Here is a 21,214-nt window from a genome sequence, read left to right as displayed (position 1 = left end):
GTGTTGCTTATACTCCCCCATAAACAAAGCTGTAGCTGTAGCTTGCACTTAGAGGGCACTGGACCTATATGAAACTAAAGACAAAAGAGCAGGAATTAACTGTTTTTGTCTTTGTACATAATGCTGTGCTCTTTGCACATACAGAAAGCAGTTGATATAGGGTGTGGAGAGATTGTCTGTGGATTTGGGAGTGTGTATAACAAAATAAAGGTGGTTGTGAGGAAGAGTACAGTGATAATACCCAAGAGAGGCACCGATGCTGCATGTGCAAGGTTGAACTGTTCTGAGATGGAACATGAGAAGAAGCTGAAATACTGAAGTGCCGTTTATAATCTAAGAGGAAGGAACTATCATCATCAGCCTAAGACAGTTCACTTTAGAATGAAGGCCATCAATCAGCTTGATTCAGTTCCAGCACATTTGTATAGTTCATCCTTCCACCTTGTTCTTTTTCTGCTTCTTTCTCTCATGTGATCTCTGGGTTGCTGTTGAATTACTGTGGTTGTTCATCTGATTGTTCACTTGTTATTTCTTTTGCATAGGAGATGAACTGCTCAGTTCATTTTTTGCTTCTTCACTGCAGTGCTTAGATCTGCTAATCTGTTGTATTGTTAATCCAGTATGAAGTCCTTTATTTTTTTCTATGGACAATATATGGAAAAAATATAGCTGTTTGCTACATGAACAGTTTATTGCTCAAGAAAATACATGATTAAAAAATCGAGATTAAAACTAACTTAAAATCCATTTTGAACTGTAGTGTAGCAATAAAATCCAAGACATTGTACATTAATGTTTTTTTTTTTTCACTTTGTACCAGTAGCTTCTGAGATTAGCAAATGCTGCTTTGCAGAAAAGGGTGATTCCATTCTTACTAATCATCATCATCACTGTCATCCAAAGTAAAGTCATATGGCTCAAAGGCTTTCCTGATTTTATTACGCAGCTGGGTATCTTCTTCCTGTGAACTCTTGCATTCTCGCCAGTCAATACGCTCTGGGATATTCAGTACAGAGGGACTTGCTAGCACCTCCCTGAAATGAAGATTGTAGTGAGACAACTAGTTACAAAATAATTATAACTGAACAAGTTCTTCAATTACATCATCATCATCATCCAATCCTGTGTTGCCCCATGAGAAGTGTTGGAGCCTGGGGCTAAGCAAGTTGGTTCTGACATTTAAGATGAAAGCGACCAGTCTCACTCATCCCCAACCACCCCTTGGATATAAACCTGCACAGGCTCAATCAAACTGGAGCACATTCATAACTCACTAAACCACCAGGTGTTATAATTTGGTTATATTGTTACCACCCAGAGTAGTAAATGGTTTCCTGGCATACAGGAAACCAATTGGCTTGTCACTCAGTGTACAGTCACCCGTAGACAGAAGGAAGAAGAAATAATTACAGAAAGACAGGAGAGGAAGGAAGGAAGGAAGAGAGGAAAAGGCAGTCACCCATAAGCAGCACTACATCGAGTGAGTGGATGGTGAGTACCCCCACCTACCGCTATTCATCTACAAATAACAATGAAAATGTAAATAACACAAATCATCCACACAGATACATCAACTAGATCTCTTCCCTTTCTTATCCTCTCATCTCTTAGTTAATCAGCTCTTAATTATTACCAATTACCGTACTTCGTTTTCAAACACTCAGTCAATCTTCTCATGTTCTTTCCTCATAACAATACCACACCATATCACCTCTGCTCTTTCCTCTATACTACCATCACCTTTGCTCTTGCCTCCATACTAATATTGTTCACTCTGTATACAGTTCCTCCTACCCAACTGCTGCACTATTTACAAAAAAAAAAAAAATAATAATAATGATAATAATAATCAGTAAGTACAGGTATGGTACATATGTGCACATTGTCTAAGTACTGTCATAACCTTCCAGCTGACAATCTTCATGTAGTCATAATGCAAATATCTTAAATTCATATACAAGATCATGACAGAGCATAAGAGATGCTTCAAGATTATATTACTAAGAATCAGCAATGACTTATAAAAAGTCATGGGTAAAGTACTGAACTTGATTTTCTTAACTGTAGCTAAGACACAACTCACCTTCCAAACTGGAGGGGAAAGTTCTTCTTAACCCTATGATAGAGTTTCTCTCCAGTAGGTAGCTCTGCATAGAAAAACGGTGTTCCAGGAGGGGCAATCTGAGCAATGTCTGACAACTTAGGAATCTCATCAAGCGTAATGTCATAACTTTCAGCCATATCCTGGAAAAAAAAAATTACACATGTACTGATGTCTGTTTTTATGGGTGTTACTGGTGCTAAAAGCTAAGTTAACTCTGATCATCAACTCCAAAGTCAGTGTAAAAAATTACAATATATACTGCAATAAGGAACTTCTGGAGAAGTTCCCAGACTGACCCTCACAACTTGAGTACAGTACTGATAGCCTGGAAGCAGTGGGTTACTATGGCAGGAGATGGCTGGTTACCACCATCCCTTGGAGGCACTACCATAAGAGTGGTTTGGGACAAAGCCTGGTAACTGACCTTGTACAACACTACCAGAAAGGGACTCAACAACACTTACACAGTAAATCTGAGTCCACGCTGAGACTATTACACACAATTACCTCTTCAATATAACTGCAATCTATTCCTTTGTGCTGAATGGACTCACTAGTCTTGAACGGCAGCTGGTCTAGGAGATGGAAAACTCAAAATTCAAATCCAAGGTCTTAGGTAAGGGTTGGCAGCAGTATGGGCATACAACCATTAAAAAACACACCCAAGTCACTTTTCACAATCTGGTGTTGGAGCTGCAGGGCACCAATTATCACTGTTAGCTACCACTAACAGGTGAAAAAAAAAAAGGCTTATATATGCATGCATGGCTAAGGCCTTCAAAAATGGAAACTTTGCCCTCTAGAGAAGATCTTGCCTCATGAGGATTGCTGGAGGACACTTCCTGCCTTTTTAATGGTAGATGAGACATTATTACTCTGGGAATCTTGTTGCAGCAGTCCTGCCCAACTCTTTATTCATGGGCGAGGTAGTTTCCCAGCAGAATTCTCTGTTGGTGCCTCTCATTCCCTCCTGTGCAAGGCATAATGACTTTGCTGCAGCAGCATATATGCCAGGTGTTTTCAGCCTAGTTCAGCTGCAAGTGGAAATTGTCTGTGGTCCTGTATTACCAGACATGGAGGAAAACTGCTCCAGGTGCCTTGTTACCTTCCTTGCTATTATTATTGTAATTACTAACTCCAGCAGACACCCACTTGAGCTTATTGTCAGTATTCTACCATGTTACCCAGTCATTCCAGAGTGGTAATACAGCAGCAATCAATTCTGCTGATGATGGCACAGGGTTTGGTGGAGTTTGAGTGGCATTTATAGTTTTGGTACGGTCCTGGTGATTGGAGGCCACTGCTGCTGAAAGTGGTAGGTCCTGGTCCTGGTCATCTGGTCTTTTCTCAGCAAATACAGGGGGCAACATTCAGGCCAAGTTAGAGTGAAAGTAGTACCATTATATTAAAAAATATATATATATAAATATATTACCATGAAAACTTCAAGGACATGCGGTGCAACCTTGGCTGGAATGGGGACTGCCTGGACCTGGAGGTGTTGTGTCCGGTAATTGCGCTCAAAGAACACTGCCCGCTGACCCTGGGACCTGAACATTTCACTCACCGCACCTTTGTATCTCTCTACCTCTGTTATGGAGAAAGAGATGAATACATAGTTACAGAGAAAGGCATACAATACATAGTTTTCATTATACAGTTATGGAGAAAGGCCTACAATACACAGTCTTCATTAGACCGTTATGGAGAAGGCATATAATACATACAGTCCTTATTATACAGTTATGGAGAAATGCAAACAATACACATAGTCCTCATTATATGTCATGGGTGTGTTATACACTATCACAAAATTAATGTGACCCTACAACTGGTACTAACATTTGTGGGAAACTGGCTCACATACCTCTTGCTCTCAAATATATTCTCTCTTCATTTGTTTTAATTATTTCCTAACAACTACTACGGTCTCTCCCCCTCTCTCTCTTATTTTTCTTTACCTCCACTGCCTTTGTTTTCACATCCGACTAAGCCACTTCTGTCTACTGACTCACACCAAAAGAATCCTCATACACCTTCTGCATTTTATATACATTCAACAGTTCCTTATGTCCATTTCCTCAGAGTCCTTAGTCAGTAATTTTCCCTCTACCCTCTGTTTATATTACTTAATTACCAATATGTTCCACAATCTCTCCACTCACCCTCTTTCAGTAGGTATTCTTCATGCACTTGTTCTGCCATGTCTATCAGTTTCACCTTACATAATACAACCAAATGATCCATGTTCTCCAGTTAATATTTTAACTACATTTATGTCAAAAACACGCACACATGTATATGCACTTGCTACACGCGCGCGCGCACACACACACACACACACACACACACACACACACACACACTCAAAAACTTTCCTCTTTCAATCTCGCTGGCTTTTCAGTTTACTCAGCTTACCTCTCTCATTCTGAGTATACTTATCTACTTGTCTAGAACATACCTGAAATATTAATTACTGATCAATAACACTTTCTTATATGATAAATACCTTTAACAAGATTTCCCACTGGTAGTTTTTCACCATGAAACAAACACTGCCCTTCATAAGCATGACCAGTACAAATGTTTTCATCAACATCACCCCTCTAAAATACTACACTTCCCAGAAAATTCTTTCATCCATTTCAAAACATTCCAACATATTTTCCATAAGAAGCTCAATCACTCAACACAATATGCATTTGCCATCACCACAACCACTTTAATATTTTCAAACTTTACTTTCAACTGATTCTGGCACAGATACTTTTTTTTTACTCATTCATCATTTGTCCTGTAACAAGTACTTGTATGACTGTGATTAATAATGAATGTTTGTATACAGTGGCAGAAAAAAAATAATGCTACACCTCCACATATTTTCCATTATACTTATTCTGGAATAGGATCATATTCTAGCATTAATCTATCATTACAAGTCAGCACTGCTGATGGAACGTAGGAAATTTTGGGTCAAGTTAGAGAGAAAAAAGTATAGTCTGCAGTTTGATTTGGTACCCACCTTGCCTGGCTTCCTGGTCGAGGTCTGAAGTGCTCTGAAGGTGTGTGATGGGCAGTATGAGGAGGTGATGAGGAACAAGACCACCTTTGGCCAATGCAAGGTACACATGCTGGCCAACGCTCACCACCAGGTGCTTCTCAACTTCTGCACTACTTAAGCAGAACCAGCAGGGACCTGGAACAATTATATAGACTTTTCAGAATACCTTGCTTGTTCACCTGCTTTGTCTGCACTGTATCTTACAGAGATTTTCTGTTACTGGTCATTATGTTTTCTCTTGGTCTTCACACCCGGTTGTCTGATTGCCTAAAGGTGCCAATCTGGATGACAGATTTGTGATGCTTACAAATTTGAATCCTTGGGTGTGGTTGGTTGTGATTTACTTTGTAACTGGTCTAGGATCATTGACTATGGAAAAGCCTCTAAATGTTCAGGTACATACGGTAATAACCAAGCCTTGGACCATACACGCTGCAAAAAGTAATATAGGGCTAAGTTTGGGTTAGTGAAGTCAGATACAGCTGGCCGTCATTACGTGTGGCTAACTGGTTCAAGACCCCTCATGTGATAAATGGAAATTGTATATCTTCAATACACAGACTAATGTGAAAGATTCACCTCGCTCTGCCATCCAAGAGTAGCTAATTTTATACAACTTTTAACCTCCTTTTATCTAATCACCAACTTATTTCTGATACTCCTGGACATTTGGTAGATAGTATTACACAATATTACAGGGGTACAATAACCTTGGTTTGTCTGGTTGACCAGACCCATCAACCACAGGCAAGTGCTTGCCCCTTCAGGCTGTCCTGTGCAGTGAACTGATGTTCCCTTGTGGACGACAACACTTTGCGACTGTGAGGGGAGGGTAAGAGTGTGGAAGGTTGGTTCCTGGAAGGACACCATATTTGTGTCTCCACACAGTTAATAGGGCCCCATAGTCGAGGCCACATCACTCTGTTACAGTATTTGGTTATATGGTTACTGTTCACCATTGTAAATGGTTTCCTGGGGTATAGGAAACCATTACGCTTATCACTCTGTGTACAGTCACCTTATGAAGAACTTAGATGTATTAAATCAAGTGAGTGGATGATGGTTGCCACCACCTACCATTAATACAATATTACACAATACAATACATACGGTAAATAACTCATACATTTAATAAATTCCAAAACTGGGTATTTTTCATTTACAGAAACACTATTCTATCTATCTATCTATAGCCCGACGCCCTAATCCCGCAAAGGGTGGCCGCAGACAAAACGCCTCCAAGTCACTCTGTCACCCACCATTTGACTACCCTCCCCCCAACTCACCCCCCCCTCCCTCATATACCTCTCAACTCCATCCCTCCACCTCATCCTCGGTCTACCCCTCCCTCTCCCTCCCTCCACCTCACCCACATACACCCTCTTAGCCAGTCTTTCATTCTCCATCCTCTCCACATGTCCAAACCACCTCAGTGTATTTCTCCTAATCTTTTCAACCACATCCACATCTACCCCACAACGTTCCTTCACTTCTTCATTCGTCAACCTGTCCCTCCATGTCACTCCACATGCTCCTCTCAAGTAACTCATTTCCACTGCTCTCACTCTTGACTTGTTCCCCTCTTGCAAGGTCCACGCCTCGCTTCCATACGTCAGGGTAGGGATCACAATACCATCATGCAGTGACTTCTGAACTTCCATACTCACCTCCCTATTTCTCATCACTGCTTTCAGTGTGCCAACAACCTTCCTTCCCTGCTGTACCCTTTCACGTACTTCATCCCCCAAAGTTCCATCCTTACTCATCACACTACCCAAGTACTTGAATGAACTCACATTCTCCATATCCTCACCATCCAACCTCACTGCACACTCTGTGACTTCATTCCTCTCAAACAGAAACACAATAATGTAAATTATGTAGTCAAATATAATGACTCACCAGTGGGCTTTGGAGGTATTCGCTTCTCTCCTTTATCATCATCACCTCTCTTCCTTTTCCCTCTGTTGTCTTCAGGTTGGGCATTCATGTCATAGAAGAACTGGGCTCCTCCACCACTCCGGGCTACATTCTGGAGGTGGTGTGATATGATAAGTGAAATCTTTACATCATACACAGTTAAACATCCTAACTCATTTGGCCATCATCATCATCAAAATTATGCCATGCATCCTCTTAAACTCTTCAATATGATGTAGTAGGTCTAACCGTAGTCTTGCTGCTACCACATGATATCATTTAACAATGGGAAAAACTTGTACTGCAGTGAAGGGGTTAATGGTGACTATATCTATCCTCTCCAGTTCAGAAATAATACTGAATAAAATCATTTGGGGATAGCAAGAATAAAATATCGGGTTGAAAGGAAGAGGAATCTCTGTATTAGGGTTGGTCATAATACAGCTGGAAGCTTAACCAAGCATTTAACCAACTACTGTAGCTACAGTATTGTACTTAATTTCCAACAGTTGCTAAAAAATAACAATAAAAGGAACTCCAAGATGTGTAAGAAGCTTGTAATGGTGTAACAATCTCAGACTTTGCCTACTGGTAAATAAGATTCCTGCCCAACAGTGATGACTGTATTGCTAGTCGCCTGGCCACATTTCACCCTCATAACAGTATTTCTCAGGGCTGATGGCAGCCAGTGATATACCTTCTACCAACCAACCGCATACAACAGTACAGTATGGTACCCATCTATTACAGCTAAAAATAAAAAAAGGAAGGTAATGGAGAGTACAGTAAACCTGCTTTGGTTGCTGAGCGATGTTGGACTCTGTGTATGGACACTCTGTGACATCTGGTGGCTGCTTTGTGAGCTCTGCTTCATCACAGTGAGTCATGGGTGTGATGTTGAAGGCATACAGCCACTTCTGCTTCTCTGGATTTCCAACTTTTGCCACTCCTATAAACCGGGTCACATTGCGAGTTGGTTCAATCAGCACTTTGTGATTCCTGATAGAAAGATATTCTATATAATTCAACCTTATATATAAATTATTTTTAGCACTTCCACAGACTAATATAAGCTGATGAAAATTTCATATCCAACGTCATTCAGTAACAGACAGGAATCTCTTCATATTAAACTACTGTACTCTTTATTCATGATGAAAGAATCTATACACACCGTATTCATGGTCTTCACTTGTCATACTTCCCTCAAGAGAAAGTGGACCACAACAACACACTTAGCTATTGATAAAATGGAGATAGAAGCAAATGACAATTATGAAACAGTTCAAAATCTTCTTCAAAATACACTGATACAATAAACTTGCTTACAGAGCACCTGCTCATATGCTACACATATATCTTATCCATATTTTCTTGATTGATGGTGGTGCTGACTAACACACTTAGCCAAGCAGACCCACTGACCAAGGCAAGTAACTGCTTCTATGGGGCCATCTTTAAGGTCCAAGATATCTAAAGTAACACAGTTATTACCATATTTTCGCAAGAAGGACAAACGCCCACCTGTATGGGAGCCGTTCATAAAACACACCAGCAAGTCCGGCAAAGTGATAACGAGGTCGGATTTTCAATGCCAGTTGAGCTATCATATCAGATCCCATGGAATCTGGATCGTAGCCATCCTGGGAGGGGGGAAAAAAATCTGTGATCACCATTTTTTTTTTTTTTTTTTTTTTTTTTGATCAGTTAACATGACTGACCAGGTATTTGTACACACTGTGTAGTGTTAAACGTTTCCACTCCATTTCTGGAATGTTAGCACTGATATAACCATTTGGGATCTGCCTGGATATACAAAAGTCTCTAAACTCCCTCCCAATCCCCCAAAAGAAAGATGGTGGACTGCAGGAAAAAAAAAACTTCAACCTGCAGCCCACTGGGCTCACTTTCAGATGAATCTAGAGCCAGAACAAAATAACAGTAGCAAACAAGTGGTAAAAACCTGCCAATATAATTGGTGACGAACCAGGCAATCTTGGATTGGTTGATGACAACTCTTCTCAATGAAGAAAAGAAACCACATATAGTTACCTGGGCAAAGCTAGACTTTGAATTATGCCTGAAGATGAAAAGGAAGAAAACAAAAGATTTGTTTCACAGACCTGTTCTGTTTCATCACATAAAAATAGGTGATGAGGTGACAAACCACAATGAGGAATATGATACTTTGGAAAAGCAGATCAAACGGTACCAGTTCATGACAGTGAAATTAAACAAAGACCAGGAACAACATGGAGGACTTGTGGTAAACAAAGTAACATCATGCAATACAGAAATATGCAGTAAAAAAAAAACAAAAACAAAAAAAAAAACAAAAAAACAAAAAAAACATACAATTGGTGTGTCTGTCCTGTTCTATATTAGGGACTAGAAACACAGTATAACAAAATCCTAAAAGTGTTTACTTAGTGCTCACAGAAGAAGGGAAAGGCCTGCGCTACATATCGCACGGAGGAAGATGTAAAGATTCTCGGGTAAGGAAGTAACTGAAAGTTTATGTTATAACATCTGCAATTAAAATAAATGAACATAAGCAGATTTTTCATACATGAGGCAACAGATGAATAACCAGGGTTATCAAAGTGGCCACCCAGAGAGGGGATGAAAGAAAGAAGCAAAAAAAAGAATGGTATGTAGGAAGAATATCTTCAGATATGATGGAAATGGATGAAAATGGTTAATAGCCAGGCCAATAAGACAAGGTGGAAGAAGTTGTGAGGGGTTGAGGAGCTTTTCATCTTACACTTGCTTGAAGTATAATGATGACCATGACATTGTACTTCTTTAGTTCTGTATGAATCATAATTTATGAATTTGGTAATGTTTAACATGATACTATATCAATCAGTTGACATGTGTACTTACAGGACTTTTAGCAAAGTTGCATATGGAACTTGGCCACTGACTTGTTATTAGAATATCTATGGTAGGTTTACTCGTGACCTGAGTCTGGAGTGAATTTATGTCCTCAAAATTAAATGTGCTGGGACTTTTTTCACCGGGTTTGGACTGAACACCACTCAGGTACATGATCTTGAGTCCACTGCTGCAGGGGTAGATACCAGAGGGACCTGAAAAAAAGTGTTTACTGTATAGCATCAATTACCATGTAATTAAACTGCAGTCAGTACTATTACGAATGGCAAATTTCCAAATAAGTTTTACACAAACAGTAGCAGGTAATGAATTACAGTACTGTAGTTATTACAGAGGTAAACATGTAGTAGCAGTAGATGCTGTAACCCCAAGTTCATCTGAAATCTGAACCAGTGGATTGCAGTCTGAAGTTGCCCTTCTTCTGCAGTCCAACATCCTCTTTTTGAGGGACGGAGAAGTAAACATGTGACAATACAGCAAAAACACATATAACACGCTCCTGAGAATCATGAAGTAATACAACCTTCGTTAGGTATTTCATACATGCTGTAAAGGGGTCTGGTTGTCTAGTGATGAGAAGGCACTTGTCATAGTGATGGCCTGGAAGCACTCAGTCCATATATTTATGGGAAAATGACCAATCGTTTTTCCCTGAGCAGTATTATATGAGCAATAAATTCCAATCACACACAGGAGTGAGCTGTTAAGGATCACATTCAGTTGGAGTGCTTTAACCAGACATCCAGATGTTGGTTATATTATCACCCAACACTTTAAATGGTTTTGGGGAGTACTGGAAATACTTTTATTTGACACTCAGGCGTAGAGCCATTTGAAGGCTGCATTGCATGAAGTAAGTGGTGGATGGCCAACATTCCCACATACCACCTGTTTGTTCCACACTATTACAGAAGTCACCCAGTTATCTCTCTCCATACACTGATATCTTACTACCTTAAGTTTTGTCATTATTCTTTCATGCTGTTTTTCTGTAGCACTCGGCAGACTTACTCCAATAGTTTTTGCACTCATTTTGGTCGTCTTTACTTTTGTAAAATGGAACAATCACTGCTTTCTTCCATTTCACTGGTACATCTACACTCATGTAGGCTTCATGGCATAATTAAAACACACATTTCACTGCACTCTCCACTACACTTCTTCATTCCTGCATACAGTACACCTTATCAATACCTGATGAATTCCTATTTCCCAACCAGTTCATAGTGCCCTTCTTTTGTGCACCCCCATATCCAATCATATTCACTACTGCTTTGTTCTCAACATTATGATTCATCAGTTTTTCTAAGCTGTATACTGGCTCCTGCTTTCTCTTCCATTTCATAGGATTCTTCCATTTTCATTTCACATTCATTATTATATTTTTTGCTCCTGTTTCCAAAACAATTTTTTATTTTCAGAAAAGCTACATTTATATATCTTCGATATTCCTCACTAACCCTTTTCTTCTCTCTCTTTACTGTACATAGTTCTTTACATACTGCTTACTTGATAGTTAGGAGGCAATTACCAGAAGGCCCTGAGTCACATTACTTTCATTTGTGTGCATTCTGTAGTGAGAACTGTCTGTCTGCAGCATTACTTTGACCAAATTAAACACAAGAAGTTACACAGAATTACTTTAAGATGGGTATAATCTAGTTCAGTGTTTCAGGCATATACACACACAATCCTTATACACATATGACTGTCTTTTATCATGCATCACTTACCTAAGTAAATGACATTCTCACAGAGTTCACATCCTTTCAGGTCAGGGTAATGAGAAGCCAGGTCTGGGTGGCAGGGACCCAGGATGTAGGTTGGCAGTGGGGCTGGAAAAAAGGGAACAGACTGATATTCATAAAACACCAAATATGCAGTAGAGGACTGGATGGATGGAAGGACTACATCTAACAATACTAGGAATATAACAGAAATGGTCACAGCCAATCCCATATTACCTCCAGTGAGGTATCGTGACCTGAGACAAGCTATTGTAGTTTGCAATGTTTACCTGATGAATAGTCTACATATCTGGTGACACAGCATGATTGCAAAACCTCTAGCTCCTCCTTAGTTTAAAACATTTTATGGTACTGTAGATCTTACTGAATTATTATTGTAATTTTCTTTGTTAAAATGGAAGTTTATGATTTACATTTACCGGTACTACTGTTTGCATAGGCCTATGCTGCTTTAAACCTCTTTAATGTCAGTATCTTAAGTCTGTTTTATCTCTGTATAGCTATTGTATGTGCTTAGAAAGTGTATCAGTAGGCAAGTTGGGGTCATATATGATTTTTTGTTGGGAAATGTCAGTCAGGCTAGAGATGTGAAAATGGGGAGCACAGTCAACACATATGCAGTTTAAGCTGAAGGTTTACTGTAGTGTTTTTCTATAAATACAGTTGCTTTAATAGTAACATAAAACTACAAAAAATAAATGGTCTACAATAATTCCCCTGTTAATAAGCTTTCATTCAAAATAGTTTTCACTATAAAGTTGTTAATCAGTAGAGGAACACTTTTCATAATACATGCCAATATGCCACTGTATTGATAAAACAGTTAGGATGTGCGGTGAATGGTCACCAATGGCAAGGAATTCTCATAGAGACTGGGTTAATGAAGGCTTTGTCTAACCTCTCCTATCTGAAAAGTCTTCATACCTTTCCTATGATGAACAAAATTAGGCATATCTGGAGGTACCAAAAATACAATACAGTACTATAAAAGATGTCACCATACTGAAGGTATATCTCCTCGAGCATTACAATACCTTTGGCATCACCCCTTTTGTAATGGAGCCACTGAGAGTTGTCAGAACCAAAAAAGTCTCCCACACATAACAGCATAGAAAATGGTCCATTTTTTTGATTCACGGTTGCAACACGTTTAAACATCTGGTTTATGCTTCCTTGGACATCTCCACACACAAGGCTGAAATAGTAATACACATCATTATTAGTCATATTATCCACAAAAGTTGATAATACAGCACTGGTGCCTGTACAATAAAACACGAAGTGCATACATGCTTCAGCAGTGTAGGCTACAAGTATTTTGAAGGGCACTGGTTCAAGTTGATGTGGATGTGACTGAAAGTGTTAAAATACATGTTTTGAGATGGTCTGGCCATGTGGAGCAGATGCAGATTGAGAGACTGACTAAAAGGTGTACCTGTATGTGAGTGAGGTAGATGGGGAGACCAAGGAAGAGATAGAGGGATGGAATGGAGAGATATATCAGAGAGGGGATGTGGGCTGGAGGGAGGGCAACCAAATGGAAGAGGACAGGGTGACATGGAGGCAATTTATTTGTGACCATCCCTTATGGAATTAAGGTATCTGGCTATAGATACAGTAACTGTTTTGTACTTGCATAGGTGAGGCAATATGGAGGCCATTAGATTGTGGCCACCTGTTATGGGATTGAAGCATCCAGTAGTAGATAGACAGATAGATAGACAGATTGTTTTGCACTTGCATGGGTGAGCTTTTTTCACCTGACTGTTAGCTACTTTACAGCCTGCACAATATCCTGCAACATTCCATTCGAGTTCTCTCTCCTTCTCAGGACTTCATCCCATATTATTCTTGGTTTGTGTACAGTCCTCATCCTTCCATATTCAGTTCTGTTCTACTGTTCAACAAAGTTGCTCTCTCACATTTTTTCCATACCCGGTACTTTTGACATGTATTGGATATTCAAGCCAACTTTTATATTCATCTATCTATCTATCTATCTATCTATTGCCAGACGCCTCAATCCCGTTTGGGGTGGCCACAAACAAATCGCCTCCAAGTCGCCCTGTCCCCCGCCATTTCACTGCCCTGCTCCCAACTCACACCCCCCTCTCTCATATACCTCTCCACCCCATCCCTCCATCTCATCCTCGGCCTCCCCCTCCCTCTTCCCCCTTCCACCTCACTCACATACACTCTCTTCATCAGTCTTTCACCCTCCATCCTCTCCACATGGCCAAACCACCTCAGTGTGTTCCTCATAACGCTTCCTATCACATCCACATCCACACCACAACGCTCCTTTATATCCTCATTCATCAGCCTGTCTCTCCACGTGACTCCACAGGCTCCTCTTAAATAACTCATTTCCACTGCTCTCACTCTTGACTTGTGTCCTTCCAACAATGTCCAAGCTTCACTTCCGTACGTTAGAGTTGGTATCACAATACTGTCATGTAGTAACTTTTTCACTTCCATGCTCACTTCCCTGTTTCTTATCACTGCTTTCAAGGAACCAGCAACCTTTCTTCCCTGCTGTACCCTTTCAAGCACATCATCCTCCAAACCTCCATCCTTACTCATCACACTACCCAAATACTTAAACGTCCTCACATTTTCCAATTCCTCACCATCCAACCTCGCTGTACATTCACTAACTTCACCTCTCTCAAAGACCATCACTTTACTCTTCCCTACATTCACCTTTAGGTTCCGTTTCTTACACACTCTCAAACTCATCCACCAAGCCTTGCAGCTCCCCTTCGTCTTCACTCAACAACACAGTATCATCTGCAAACAACAGTACAGGGAGTTTCCAAACACTATCCTCTCTCACCAGGGCCACTCCAACATCCACTACCCTACCTTGTACCTCTTTTATTACCCCATCCATGTACAGATTGAACAACCATGGAGACATGACACATCCCTGTTTCAAACCAACTTTCAAAGAGAAAAATTCACTTAGTTCACCATCCACACGCACTGCAGCCTTCGCACCATCGTACATACTCTTCACAGCATTCAACAACTTCCCATCTACTCCATATATTCTTAACACTTTCCACAATCCTTGTCTATCCACCCTGTCATATGCTTTCTCCAAATCCATGAAAGCCGCATACAACTTCTTTCCCTTCTCTAGAAACTTTTCCACTAAAGATCTAAGAATGAATATCTGATCTACACAACCTCTTCCCTTCCTAAAGCCTCCCTGTTCTTCTCCAACTAATTTCTCTGTTCTTTCTCTAACTCTGTCTGTAAGTATCCTACCATACACTTTTCCTATTATACTAAGAAGACAAATGCCCCTATGATTACCACACACTTCTTTTTCCCCTTTTCCTTTGTACAAGGGAATAATTATACCTGACTTCCAATCCTCTGGGACTCTACCTTCCTCCCAGGCCAATCTGCACATCTTCCACATCCATTCTACTACTATCCCTCCCCCATGCTTCAGCATTTCACCACACACTCCATCAATTCCTGGGGCTTTCCCCGATTTAACTTTCTTCATTACTTCCACAACTTCTATCCTACTGATTTCTTCCTGTCTTTTCACCTCCCTCCTTCTCCCAGCCATTCCCCAGCCACTTATACTCGCATTTATTGTTTCCCACTGAAATATGTATGAAACCAAATCATTACATAGGTTAGACCCTAGATAACAAAGGCCAAGACTGGAGAATGCCAAAAATAGAAATGAAGACGATAATAATTAGGACTGCAAGATGCCAAGGTCAGGACCAAAGGATGTTGCTTTTTCAGTTAGGTTAGGTCCCATTAGGTGCAATTAAACCAATATAACCAAACAGCTCTACTGTCTGGTTGTACAAACATCCCTCAGCTCCCTCCCTATATCCCAAAGGGATGATTGTGGACTGCATGAGCAGGATAACTTCAACTTGCAGTCCACCCGGTTTATATCCAGATTGGACTGGCATCACATTCTTTAGGTAACAAGAACCTCAAGAGCAAATGCACTGAAAGGAAATGCATATTGTACTGGTGAATACTACCTGCCAGAAGCAAAAACTTAAGTATTTTTACGAGTGCACTTACGAGTTTATGATGAACCAGCCATTCCAAGCTGTAGGGCACTCCCCAAACTTACCAAGTATAAATTCCCTGAATACCAAACATCAGTGTACTGAGTAACCTAGTCCCATGTCCTGACGGGGAAACAAAGGATAAAACAATAGAAAAAAAAAATAAAACTATATTTTGTTGTTCCACATATCGCCACGTTGGGTCTGGTTAGTACTTGGATGGGTGACCGCCTGGGAACACCAGATGCTGTTGGCATCCCTACGTCTAGTGGGGTTGGTGGAGGATTAGTGCCCCTCCCTGTAAAACAATTAACTCTAAGCCCTTGGCCACCCTGTCTGGGATACATGGCGTCTGGCAATGAATGATGATGAATGAAACATATCGCCCACCAACGTTCAGACTGGACGCAGAAGCAAGCAGTTCACAGATGAATGAATACATTAATGAAGACTACTGTCTTATACTAACATCTTTTCTGTGTTGGCCGTCATATTGTGTGCTGATGGTGATGGGCTTAATACTTCTCTCTGCTGTTTGTGGGATACTTCAGAAGGGGAACATTACAATCCCCGAACTCACAAGCCGCCTATTTTCAACAGTTTGATTTTCCAGCCATTTCGGTACCTAAGTATACTAAAGACTGTTAAGCAGAATTAGCCGGTTTCGTGCATTCTCACTAAAGCATGACTTACCAAATCATTATTATATTTATTAGAATGTAATGTATTTCTTACTGAAGCCAGAATTAAATAGAAGTGACGACATATCACCAAGGAGCAAAACTTCCATATGATCTGCATGCGAATGTAAACAATAGCTTGGCTGCCTGATTGGTGGATCAAGAGTCTCCATAGCAACCAACTTGCTTACACGATATGCCAAGATATGTAAATACCCTGCAGTATGCTAAATGACGAAATAATAACCAAAATGAGGATTTAAGAAGTAAATGACCATGCAAATCATAACCAGCTGAAAAAGAAAGTACGAGACCAAGCAACGAATTACTGAACATGGCAGAAAAGAAAAGTACTGATAGAGGTGTCACATTCAAGCCTGTGGTGTATGGGTCTTGCCACACACCTTCAATAAATGGCGCTTACATACAGTCATTGGTTACAAAGCTCATGCAGTGTACAACAAAAGGTGATCGCCACGCACCCCATCAACAGAGTTATAGCAAATATACTGTAAAATAGAAAGGGATACTTGGTGATCGTATAATAAAATAAAACATGAATTACTTTATATATTTACTCATATACTCGTTCAATATGCATATATAATAGTCATTACTTAGAAGTCAGGGTAACTTCATGCATTTTACGGGGCATACTATTTCCCCTGCCTCCCCTCCCTCATTTCTCCCCAACTCCCGCCAACCCCGTGAGTGTCTTCATTTCGTAAATGGGGATTTAAGAACAATGTACTTCTTTAGTTTCAGTTATAGTGAGAAGACTGGGGTTCGATTATATTCCTCCAGAGTATGGTATTACATGAACCTATGTAAGTATGGATGTAAAAAATTGAAGGTTAAATTGTGGTCCTTTGTTACATCGCAGCAGTCGCACCTATCACTGCAAACCACGCACGCGAGTTATATCGCTTTTGTTACAGTAAAAAGTGAGTTTTGTACTCCTCTTTAATTTCTATGAGTAAGTAATTTGACAATTAATTTGTATCTTCTCATGGTCACAGTTCGTGTATTGTGGTTACCTGTTATTTTTATATTCTATTTGGATGATGGTTAATTAGTATTTTTAACTTGTTTATTGGCACTAGTTTGTTTACATGCATTTAAAGTTTATTATGGTTCGAGTTTCCGTTTGCTAAAGCTTAATGGGCTGATTTTGTCTTAGCTAGGGACTACCAGAGCACAACTTCATGATGTTTAAACAAGGACGTGGGATATTTCATTGTTCCATTTTTTTTTTTTTTTTTGAGATGCCCAGAGCAGGAGAGAGGTACAAGGGAGGTGGTCAGGTGACATACTGAGGGAATGAAACCTACTTGGTATGTGGATATGAAGAAACACATGCCTAGTAGATTGGTGCACACAAAAAATAATAGTGATAATATACTCACTTGGTAGGCATTCTTTAATTTTCCTTACTCTTCTTTCCTTTTCATGCTTTACATTGAGTGACAAGTCTAATGGTTTCCTGTAATCCAGGAAGCTATTTACAATGGTGGGTAGTAACCATATAACCAACCCACACATACTTCCCATGTGTCTACAAGTGGGTTGGTGGAGAGTTAGCGCCCCTCCCTGTAAAACAACGAAAAAAGTCAAATGGCCACCCCTTGTGGGATTATGGCATCTGGCTATAGATAGGTTCTTGTGCCTTCCTCCCCCATAGAAATTACCCATGCTCTTCTGAGGAGCTGACACTCCCCATTAAGAACTACTGGAAAGCTTGTCATTGGGGTTTACACTCAGTGGCTATGTAAACAAATAAAAATGATAATAATAATAACCTTCTTGTTGCAGGTGTTAATGTGTTGTGACTCCCAAGAACTGATAACACTGCTGACTGGGATAACTTCTCTATATCAAGCCTTCCTTCTGTTGCAAAATGCCTCTCTTTGCTCTACCACTCCGTCACCCTACCATATTCATTTCTTCGTTTCGGATAAGGTAAATAACCCAGGGCGAGATCACTGACAGACTTACAATCAATCCCATGTCATAACTAGTGCAGTACTGTATTTGTTTTTGCAGAATTAACAAGAGATGGGAACATTGCACACTCTCCATTCCATGTTATTCGTACAGTAGCAACCCAGTGAATTAAGATCTTTAGATTTATTTCTGCAAGAACTAGAGACATGGAAAGTTTCTGTTCTCCCTTTGTCCTCTGAGAACAGATCACAGTTATGGTAGAGAATTGATCATAAGTTGTCTGTGAATTCAGGCCTCACTTTCAGGTGCTTCACTACCCTCCGCGGGAGCACCCCAACTAGCACTGCTTCTGTCCCAAGCTCTCCGGTGGTGAGTGTTGCAGATGGTTTCACTCGATAGGGAGTTAGGGCAGTTAGGCTGCTTCGTTAACCACTTCAAGATGATGACCATATTCCATTCCTGCTGCCAGCCAGGTATTTTACTCGGTTTTTGAAGTGGAGGGGTTTGATGTCACTATTTAAGTTAATCCCTTGGCAATTATAGTGCTCTTCAAAGCTGAGTAAAATCATCCGTTGGTAGCAATAATGAAATACTAATGATGTCATTGGACTGAAGGGGTTAGCATAATCCATGAACACATATAAAACTTTTTTCCTAGATATCTCGTCCACAGAAGTCTGAACATGGTGGTGTGGCTGGTGGTGGAAGAGCGTGAAAGCAAGTTCTCTAGATACAGAGACATCCATGTGGACTGAAAAGGTAAAAATGGACAGGCTAGTTTTTTTTATGTAGTGTAGGTTGATAGTACAACAGCATGTTCTTGTTTTACAATGATACATTTGAAAAAATCCATCGCATGATGATTTACCTTATAAAGAGTAATTTATAACACTGATTCATTCAGGATATGTTTTTACCCAAGGGCCACCCACCCAGCAAGTTATTAACAATGCAACTAAATTGCTAGTTATTTCATTTTACTTCACACCACTTGTTGCTCATCACCGAAAATAAGTCTAAAAATTCCAGCTCACCTAACCTGGTAGTTATTTCACTTCACTGCACTGAACTTGCTGCTTGAACTTAACACCACACTATTGTTCCATCACTGACACTAACACACCCAATAGTGACAAGTTCAGAGGCCATCTTAGAATAAACAAATGATTAAACTTGTGTGTTGGGTATCTCATAAGTGAACAGAGCAGAGCTTCATATGGGATCGTAATTCATCTCGTACTACTGTATTTGATTATAAAGTGAGGGTGTACTTGTACAACACAAACTCTTATTTCAAATGCTTGGGTCCAAAAGCTATATGGAAAATGGAAAAATTTGAAATGTACTTTAGATCATAATGATAACTAATGAAATAATATGTAATAAATAGCCTGCAGTACTAATAGCAGTATAGCAGAACCTCACTGTACTGGATCAATTGGGGGGGGGGGGGAGTACTATCCGATAAAGTCGATAATCCACAAAATCCAATGGTTCCCCATGAAGTGGGATTTCAAGCACATAATTGAAAATAAATGAGTAAAATGGCATATTCTAGCACTTAAAATAAAAACTATACTCATTTTACACAAATTTGGCCCATAATTTCATACCCTTGTCCTCCCCAACCTTCCAATTCAACCCAAGTTGGGAAAAACTGCCGCCAGTGTTGGTAGCTATGTTCTGTGTCAACCCGCGTGTGGTAGTGATCTGGTAGGCCTGCACCATACACCCCGTGTAACAGATAGTATATATATGTTAAACGCGAAAAAATGTCTGGTGAGCTCAGAGTTGTTTGGTAAGTATGCATAGTTTTTTCCATTTAACGGCTGGTATCCGGTACCTCTGATGGTTTTTCCACGGGCCCTGAAAGTGTCCGCTAAATCCAATATCCGGTCTAGCGGGTTATGATAAAGTGAGCGTTTTTCAGTATATACACTGATGTACCATGTGTACAGTATGCATGGTAATTTATTATCTGTTCCTACATGTGGGGGGGGGGAGAAAAACAAATTATACACTATGTTAGGATATGTGTAAACAATCCTCATTTGCATGAAAATATATTTTGGAATGTTGTGGTTCCTGGACACATGGTTTTTCAGGTTTTGAAGTTGGTACTGCAGTATATATAGTAGAGGGTCTGAAAGCTGGTTAGGCCACTTGGTTTGGATTTACGTACAATAAAAGGAAAGTCAAGAAACCATTTACAACGCTGGGTGGTAACCATATAACCAAATTGTACGTGCTCCCTACGTGTCAACAAGTGGGTTAGTGGAGAGTTAGTGCCCCTCCCCGTAAAACAAATAACTCAAAGTCAAATGGCCACCCCTTACGGGATTATGGCGTCTGGCAATAGACTGATAGAGAATAGATAGTTTTGGATGTTTGTATTGGTGGATAGTGGTTTTAAATTTGGATACAAAAGGTTAAAGAGTAGCTTCAGGTTTTAGTTTATTTATGTTGCATTTGAATGTACTGGTTTTCATGAGTTTGGCTCTTGAATAGTGGGGGATCGATTGTACTTGGTGGGTGATGTCATGTTGAATTCTAGGTGGCTTTGAAGATTTAGTAACATCTCCTTCATAGTGACTTATTCTGCTCATTACACTTCAATATGTTCGTGCATGTTAATGATGCAAAGTACTGTATATCAATATTAAAACAATAAATACATTATAGTAATACTGTACTGTACTGCAGTTGACTCAATCATCCAAGAGACAGATACAGGACCTGCATTTGAATGTGACACCACTGCATGCATCGTACCGGTACCTCTCTTCTGCCTACACAGCCCCTCATCT

General features: G+C 40.0%; 1 protein-coding gene across 1 annotated transcript; it reads right to left on the bottom strand.

Moving 5' to 3' along the window:
- Window positions 1-813: 813 nt before the first annotated feature.
- LOC145397192 (CWF19-like protein 1) lies at window positions 814-16,283 on the bottom strand. Its single transcript, XM_080270394.1, has 11 exons — window positions 16,253-16,283; window positions 12,766-12,926; window positions 11,717-11,818; window positions 9,972-10,177; window positions 8,610-8,728; window positions 7,877-8,084; window positions 7,068-7,197; window positions 5,127-5,300; window positions 3,540-3,694; window positions 2,084-2,244; window positions 814-1,034 (listed from the first exon to the last, which is right to left on the bottom strand). The coding sequence occupies exons 1-11, from the start codon at window positions 16,273-16,275 to the stop codon at window positions 875-877; spliced, it is 1,599 nt and encodes a 532-aa protein (XP_080126520.1). The 5' UTR covers window positions 16,276-16,283; the 3' UTR covers window positions 814-874.
- Between the last annotated feature and the right edge of the window lie 4,931 nt (window positions 16,284-21,214).

This window comes from Coenobita brevimanus, chromosome 5 (genome assembly GCF_032717465.1).
Source record: "Coenobita brevimanus isolate Jiangsu-jjx chromosome 5, ASM3271746v2, whole genome shotgun sequence".
NCBI lineage: Eukaryota > Metazoa > Arthropoda > Malacostraca > Decapoda > Coenobitidae > Coenobita > Coenobita brevimanus.
The sequence above is the reverse complement of the archived record's forward strand: the minus strand, read 5'-3'. Positions and strand labels throughout refer to the sequence as shown.

Coding starts and splice junctions, on each gene's coding strand:
- LOC145397192 (XM_080270394.1), bottom strand. CDS start 16,275: ATGACGGCCAACACAGAAAAGAT. Junction 8,729..9,971: donor GCAACTTTGCTAAAAGTCCT/GTAAGTACACAT, acceptor CCCCCCTCCCAG/GATGGCTACGATCCAGATTC. Junction 8,085..8,609: donor TATGAACGGCTCCCATACAG/GTGGGCGTTTGT, acceptor TCTTTCTATCAG/GAATCACAAAGTGCTGATTG.